General features: G+C 50.7%; 1 protein-coding gene across 1 annotated transcript; it reads left to right on the top strand.

Annotated features, from left to right (window-relative positions):
- The first annotated feature begins 3,282 nt into the window (after positions 1-3,282).
- On the top strand, positions 3,283-4,323 carry LOC136506899 (uncharacterized). Its single transcript, XM_066501787.1, has 2 exons — positions 3,283-3,758; positions 4,224-4,323. Exons 1-2 carry the CDS (start codon positions 3,283-3,285, stop codon positions 4,321-4,323), a joined length of 576 nt encoding a protein of 191 aa, XP_066357884.1.
- The last annotated feature ends 3,290 nt before the right edge of the window (positions 4,324-7,613 follow it).

Genomic DNA, 7,613 nt, shown 5'->3' with positions numbered 1-7,613 from the left:
ACACCTGAAAAATACTTGAAAATATTGTAAATATACGCAACATCTAGGTAAAACGCTTGCATCATATGTATGAAAACATATGCAACATCCAGATAAATACACTTGTAACATATATTGGAAAAAATAGATGAACCATTAAGAACAAGAGATTGCAACATAAGTATACAACCATTGCAACATGTGCAGCATCCCGATTTACTTTTGTAACATTCGTATGAAACACTTGCAACATATCTCTGAAACATTTGAAACACTTAAAATAAATGCTTGCAACATGCTAGCAAGGCCAGCGGCCCGAGCGTTGTGCCTCGAAGGTGGCCGCGAGCCCGAGCCAGCAGGAGCAACGGTCGCGCCTCCCTGCTCGCGCTCGCACCGGGAGGACGAGGACGGCCATCGCTTGAAGTGCCTGCTCCTCTTCCTCGCTCTCCTCTTCGTTCGCGCTGCCATAGTGGTCGCCCGCAGCGGTGGCGGTAGGCCTACGCTTCTCCTCCTCTGCTGCCGCAGCCTCACAGTGGTTCTGCTGGTGGTGGCGGTGGCCATCGCCGCCCTCTGCCGCGGCGCTCTTCTTAGAGGAGGAAGAGGAGTGCGCGGGGGGCTTGTCGGAGGCCCTTGCTTCTGCGCTTGGCGCCGGAAGGGTTGGCGCCGTCTTCGTGGAAGCTGATGCGGGAGAAGACGCTCGGCCTCACGGCTCGAAGGCGGCGACGTGAACGAATAGGAGCGATAGGAAACGAGTGGATAGGAATGAGGAGGTGAGCAAATTTTTTTTTTCTCTTTTTGAGGAACAAAGGTGCGATATTGCTGAGCTTGATGTCGCGGCCCACCAAAGAGCGTCCGGCTGCTCGGATGCCCGCTTCGCAGCATTATCCAACAAATAAAGCTGCCCTTCCTGCCCGTCAGCCCATCCCCTTCCGGCGGGGGGGGGGGGGGGGGGGGGGGGGGGGGGCCGCGACGCTGACACAGCACCCACAAACGGTATCGCACGAGCACCTCCATGCATGCATGTCAGCACGGTCTCTGGCTGGGCTGCACCGGCCGATCAGTTCATCTCCTTCGGCCGGGCCACGGTCACAAGCAACAACACGGGCAACAGTAGCTGTGGGCTCTCTGCGGCTTTGGGACAGCAGCAACAAGGCACTGGCGGACCCTCGCATGTGCCTATCAGCATGTGCTTGCTTGTGCTTAAAGTTTCCGAGTAAGGTATTTGGAAACTTTAAACACAAGCAAGCACAGGCTGACAGGCATATGCATAGGTCCGCCCCCACCTTCCATCTCTCCCTCTCCCTCTCTCTCTCTCTCATCGCGTGGTGTGTACAGTAGTGCCCTGTTGCTGCTGGCGGGGGTTGCATGTGGGTTGTTGGAGCATCGCACATCAGCGGCGCGCGGTCACTAGTACAGCGACGATGTTTTCTTTGGGAGCTACGAGTAGCGGTGGATCCATGAAATATTTTAGGTGGAGCTAAACAACACTGCTGCTCGATCTTAAATTTTAATTTTCTCTACACTATAGAATTTTGTCTAAAATTTTATAAAGGTTCCACAGGATGGGTAGAGGGGCTTGAGCCCCGCCACTCCCACCCCCACCCCCACGGCTGTGTCCGCCACTGGCCAGGAGGTAGGGACGGGGCGATGTGATTGATATTTCGGAAGAAAAATTCGCTGACAGCGTCCCCATTATTGTATCGTCCATGCGACCCCACCCCGCTGATGCAGGACACGTTGCGCTCGTCGACGAAATCGAAGCGTCCGACTGGTGAGCTGAGTGCGTGTCCGGCCATGTCACACCTGCATGGATTTCCACGTTGCCTGCAGCAGCTTCTTGCATTGTGATCTTGTTCCATGTTGGAACTCTTCTTGGCGCCATGTCGTAACACTTGTCCCAGCAGTGCCTCTGAAAGAGGAGCTGGTGTGTTCGACGCCTGCATGCCGCACCACCATCCGATGATGCCGGCCGCCTGAGCTCAAGACGACCAACATCCACGTGGGGATTGGTTTGGCTTTGCAGTTCGCACTATTCCATGGCGTTGCCAGGGTTCTTGATCCGTCCGTACATGCCGGCGACGTCAAGAACAACTCTGACGAGAGATCTCCTGGGATGAACCATATCTCGTCCATGGCTGGGCGGCGGGCGCTCGGTGTTTTATTGAGATAGAGCATTACATCATTTGACAAAATGTTCTAGATCTCAAGATAAGATGTTCTGCCTTCATTTGACAAATGTTCTAAGTTCAAAAAAAAATAATGTTTCATATTTAGGATAAAAATATTCTAGGGAGTCACTACTGGAAACAGTGCCTTTGCCGAGTGCAAACTACTTTGCCGAGTGTCAAAACTCAGGCACTCGGCAAAGACCTTATTTATCGAGTGCCGCACCCGGTAAAGAATTGCACTCGACAAAGAATTATTTGTCGAGTGCCGGGCACTCGACAAAAAAGGGCACTCGGCAAAGGACTTCTTTACCGAGTGCCAGGCTCTCGATAAAAGCGCGGCACTCGGCATAGGCTACCCCGCGTAACGGTGTTCGGCCACGTCCTTCTTTGCCGAGTGTCTGCTCTTAGGCACTCGGCAAAGATTTTTTTCTTGAAAAATACTTTGTCGAGTGCCCCTGACACGCGCTCGACAAAGATTCAATATTTTTTTTGAAATGTCTTTGCCGAGTGCCTAACAGCTTCGGCACTCGGCAAATGGAGGAATTAAAAAAATTACATTTTTTTTGAAATACCTTTGTCGAGTGCCCCTGTGAAGGCACTCGGCAAAGAGAAAATTTCTAAAAAAAATTCAAAAAACCTCATTGCCGAGCGCCTTATTCTTGGCACTCGGCAAAGACCCCCTTTGCCGAATGCTATGCCCCGGCGCTCAGCAAAGTTTTTTTTGTTTTTAGCCTCCAAATTTTTTGTGCAACCCTTTTAAAGTACCAGGAACTCCTCGTTAGAATTTGGAGATTTTTGTGGCTTTTTGATATATTTAGTTACTTTATTTTGTTTACTTGAATTTTTTTTAAAATATAAATTTGAACTCCACGTGGTACGAATAATAGAATTTAATGATTCAAAAAATAATAGTCAGGTTACTGAGTGTAGTGTGAGGCCGTATCCAGGAACGGACCTGAAATTTCGGACATCTTGTTCACGAAACATGACCGCGAACTTGCGTGCGAAGTGTTTTTAAATTCTATAAAAAAACAAACGAAGTCCGAAAATCATAAAACTTGTTGAGATGTCGTGATATCGCATGTGGAGGTCATGATAAAAATTTTAGAAGATTTCGTACACGTTGTCACGTACGATGCTTACAAACCAGGACATCTCTACATGTGTCACAAGTGTCTCCCTGATCCGACGCTCGGCAAAGGGGCGGGTGGGGGCATTTAGGCGAATTCGGCCAGGCAGTCACACAGACAGACAGCCCCGTGCCGCGCGCCGCCCTCCCCTCGGCCGCCGCCGACGCTGCCCGCCGCAGCCCTTCCCTGGGCCGCGCGTCGCCCGCCGCAGCCCTTCCCCGCCGCCGACGCCGTGCGCCGCCCTCCCCTCCCCGCGCGCCGCGCCCGCCCCCGCGCCCGCCAGCCACCGGGCCACCGCCGACGCCGCGCGCCGCCCTCCCCTCCCCGTGCGCCGGGGCCACGGCCGCCCCCGCGCCCACCAGCCACCGGGCCGCCGCCCTTCCCCGCGCCGCATGCCACACGCCGCAGCCTCTCCCTACGTCGTGCGCCGGCGCCTACCCCACACTCGCCAGCCCCCGCCCCCACGCCCGCGTGTGGCCGAGTGTGGCTAGCTCACCTAGGCCGGCCCACCAACGCCGGCGGGTGGAGGAGGGGAGGAGGAGGAGGAGGAGGGGGAGGAGACGAGGAGGAGGCGAGGAGGAGGAGGATGAGGAGGGGGAGGAGGAGGAGGATGAGGAGTAGGAGTCGGCCCTGGCCCCGGCCGCACCCCGTGGACCGCCTGCCCTGACGCCGCCCGTGCCCGACCCCATTCCCGACTCTAGCGACCTCGACCCTGACCCCGACGCCGCCCGCCCCTACCCCCGGCGCCCGTCAGGTATGCCCTCTCTCTTGTTGTTGTTGTGGTAGTGATAGTTGTAGTAGTATTAGTTGTAGTAGTAGTGCTAGTGGTAGTAGTAGTATTAGAAGTAGTGGTAGTAGGTTCTGCCGAATTTTTGGAAACCTCACCGTGCAGGGGAGGTTCTGCCGAATTTTTTTAAAATGACAGTATTTTGTTCCATTTTTGTAGAGAAGAGCCCGTCGGAGCTGAGTCGGAGTTCCCGTCGTCGTGCCGGTCTACCTACACCGTGTCGCCTCGCCACTACACCGACCCGCCATGGTCCCGCTAGCCTGACTCTGTCGCCACCCTAGGTTTAACCCCTCTTTCCATATCATGGTCGTAGATCGCATAACCTAGTTAGACGTCTCCGGTTCGAAAGAGATACGGTTGGAGGTATACAGATCTTTGCATATCTATGACCGTATCTGTTTCGGATTGTCCACGTTTTTTGGATAGCCCACGGATGTGTAGATGGGTTAGTTTCCATGGTCTGCTCTGGTCCGAGATAGAGTTTCAGCATCACCTCCCTGTTGTTCTCCTGATAGGCACTCTTCTTTGGCAGGTTGTGTATCTGGAGAATAGCATGGAGGTGCTACCGAAATTCTATCTCGGATAGAAGTAGAGCATGGAAACTAACCTCATCTATGCATCCGCGGGTGGGATTAGGACCTATCCTCACCTATTAGACAGTAGAAACACCATGTAGATGCAATTGATGGTTACATTACTCGCTGATACATATGTTAGAGGATGGATGACTATCAGTGGATGTACACGGGCTAGAGAAGTCAGAGTGATTACACCACGGAATTGATGAACAAGACCGATGCTTTCTTGAACAGTGCATTTGGCAAGGCTGCTAAAGGACATTGCCTAGTTTTGTGTCCCTGCAGCAAATGTGGAAACAGGAGAAGGGTAAACAAGGTGGAAATAGGTAAACATCTTATGAAGAATGGATTTACGCCGGACTACACCCAGTGGGTCCACCATGGTGAAGCCTATCGTATGAGAGAGGACGTGGTGAGACCATGGGTAGAGGCTTTTGATGCTGATGCTGGGGTAGCAGACATGTTAGATGACTTTCACCAAGGATAGTTCGATAAGGGACGTGAGAAGGAGGAGATGGAGGCAGCCTCACAGGCGTTCTATGACATGATGGACTCGGCACAGAAACCCCTTCACGATCGGTCAATGGTGCCTCAACTGGATGCCATTGGACGCTTAATGGGGTTGAAGTCTGAGTTAAACTTGAGTCGAGAAGGCTTCGATAAGATGTTGGCCGTGATTGGCACCCTGCTTCTAGAGGGCCACATTCTGCCAAAGAGCATGTACGAGTCATAGAAACTCCTTCGTGCACTTAAGATACCGTATGAGCAGATACATGCTTGTCCGAAGAGGTGCGCCTATTTAGGAAAGAACACGAGCATGCAAAGTTCTGTCCAAAGTGTAAATCCTCTAGGTACCTAGAGGTAGACTTTGATGATGGCTAGAAGAGGCAACTTATGATCCTCATGAAAATCCTACGGTACCTTCCATTCCTACCGAGGATCCAACGGCTATACATGACCGAGGAATCCGTGAAACAGATGACATGGCACAAAAATGGCAAATGGTACAATCCTGACAAGATAGTACATCCATCCGATGGTGAAGCTTGGATTCGCTTTAATGACAAACATTGTGACAAAGCAGATGAGGCTCGTAATGTACGTGTTGCGCTGGCAACAGATGGGTTCAATCCTTATGGAATGATGGCTGCCCCATATACATGTTGGCCTGTCTTCGTTATCCCCCTTCATCTCCCCCCCCCCGGTGTCTCCTTTCAATGACATAATGTATTCTTGTCGTTAATAATTCCTGGACACCCAGGGAGTAATATGGTTGTGTTCATGGAGCCCGTGTTTGATGAATTGGTCCATGCTTGGGACGAAGAGGTATGGACATACGATCGAGCTACAAAGACAACCTTCAAAATGCATGTTTGGTACCACTACTCTCTGTAGGACTTCCTAGCATATGGGATATTCTGCGCCTGGTGTGTTCATGGGAAGTTCCCATGCCCAATACGCAGGGAAGGTGTGAGGTTCATTTGGTTGCAGAAGGGTGGCAAGTATTCATCGTTCGATAGACATCATCAATTCCTACCTCTTGACCATCCATTCAGACAAGACATCAAGAACTTTATGAAAGGTGTCAAAGTGACAAACCCTACACCATGGATGATGACTGGTGCTGAGGTTCATGCTCAGATAGATGCTCTCGTGCCCAATGAAGAAGGTGGTTTTGTGGGATATGGTGAGCAACATATGTGGACTCATATCTCGGGCATGACGAGGCTCTCCTATTTCGATAACCTTCTTCTACCACATAACATTGATGTAATGCACACTAAAAAGAATGTCGCCTAGGCACTTTGGGCAACACTCATGGACATTGAAAAGTCTAAGGACAACCCTAAGGCAAGAGTGGACCTAGCAACGTTGTGTGATAGACCAAATCAAGAGATGCAGCCTCCTAGTCGTGGCAAGACCTAGAGAAGGCCTAAGGCCGATTTCGTCTTGAAAAAGGACCAAAGGAGGGAAGTACTTGAATGGATCTAGACGCTAATATTCCCTGATGGGTTTGCAACGAATCTAAAGAGGGGTGAACTTAGGCACTCTGCGAGTCAATGGGATGAAGAGTCATGACTACCACATATGGATTGAGCAGCTTCTTCCGACGATGGTTCGAGGCTATGTCCTAGAGCATGTCTGGTAAGTGCTAACAGAGTTGAGCTACTTATTCTGCCAGCTTTGTGCCAAGGAGCTCTCTTGGACCATCATTGATGACTTGGAAAAAGCGGCACCTGTGTTGCTCTGTAAGTTGGAGAAGATCTTTCCACCCTACTGCTTCTTGCTAATGCGACATTTGATTGTGCACCTCCCATATGAGGCACAGATGGGGGGCCCATGTAGGACCGTTGGTGCTATCCAATCGAGAGATGTCTGAAGACTCTTCGCAAAAAAATGTAGAAATAAAGCCAAAATTGAGGCTTCTATTGCAGAGGCATACATTCTAGAGGAGGTGTCGAACTTCACAGAGAAATACTACATTGAGAACCTTCCTAGCGTTTATAATCCACCCCCTCGTTACAATGCTAGCAAAAATGAATCGAACCTCAGCCTTTTTCAAGGGCAACTCGGAAGCGCAAGTGCATCGACCACTAAGCAATTGAAAAATGAAGAGTGGTGTAGTATCATGCTATATGTGTTGACCAACCTTGTCGAGGTGCAGCCGTTCATTGGGTAAGTTCTGAATGAACTTGTTTCATTTCGCCATATGTCCTTGTTTCTTCGTCCAACCCCCTTGTTTCTCATTGGTATAGGAAATTTCTTTGTCAATCCTAGCATGGATCAAGGCAACCTACCCCATAAGAAAATGATACCCTTCTTTCATAGGGTGTGGGACTAGAGAGCCCTGATTTCATTTGTTGGTTCAAACAAAAAGCCCAAACTGATGCGCCTATAAGTGATGAGCTGAGACAGGTTGCAAATGGTTGTGCCATTAGGGTCAAGTCATTTACCAGTGATGACGTGAATG

The sequence above is a fragment of the Miscanthus floridulus genome, chromosome 15 (genome assembly GCF_019320115.1).
Source record: "Miscanthus floridulus cultivar M001 chromosome 15, ASM1932011v1, whole genome shotgun sequence".
Classification (NCBI taxonomy): Eukaryota; Viridiplantae; Streptophyta; class Magnoliopsida; order Poales; family Poaceae; genus Miscanthus; species Miscanthus floridulus.
Note: the sequence above shows the minus strand (reverse complement) of the source record. Positions and strands in the feature narration are given on the sequence as shown.

Excerpts from the sequence above, each read along its gene's own strand:
- LOC136506899 (XM_066501787.1), top strand. The coding sequence starts at position 3,283 with ATGCTTACAAACCAGGACATCTCTACATGTGTCACAAGTGTCTCCCTG. Across the intron at positions 3,759-4,223 it reads CCACGCCCGCGTGTGGCCGA|AGAAGAGCCCGTCGGAGCTG; the intron begins GTGTGGCTAGCT and ends CCATTTTTGTAG.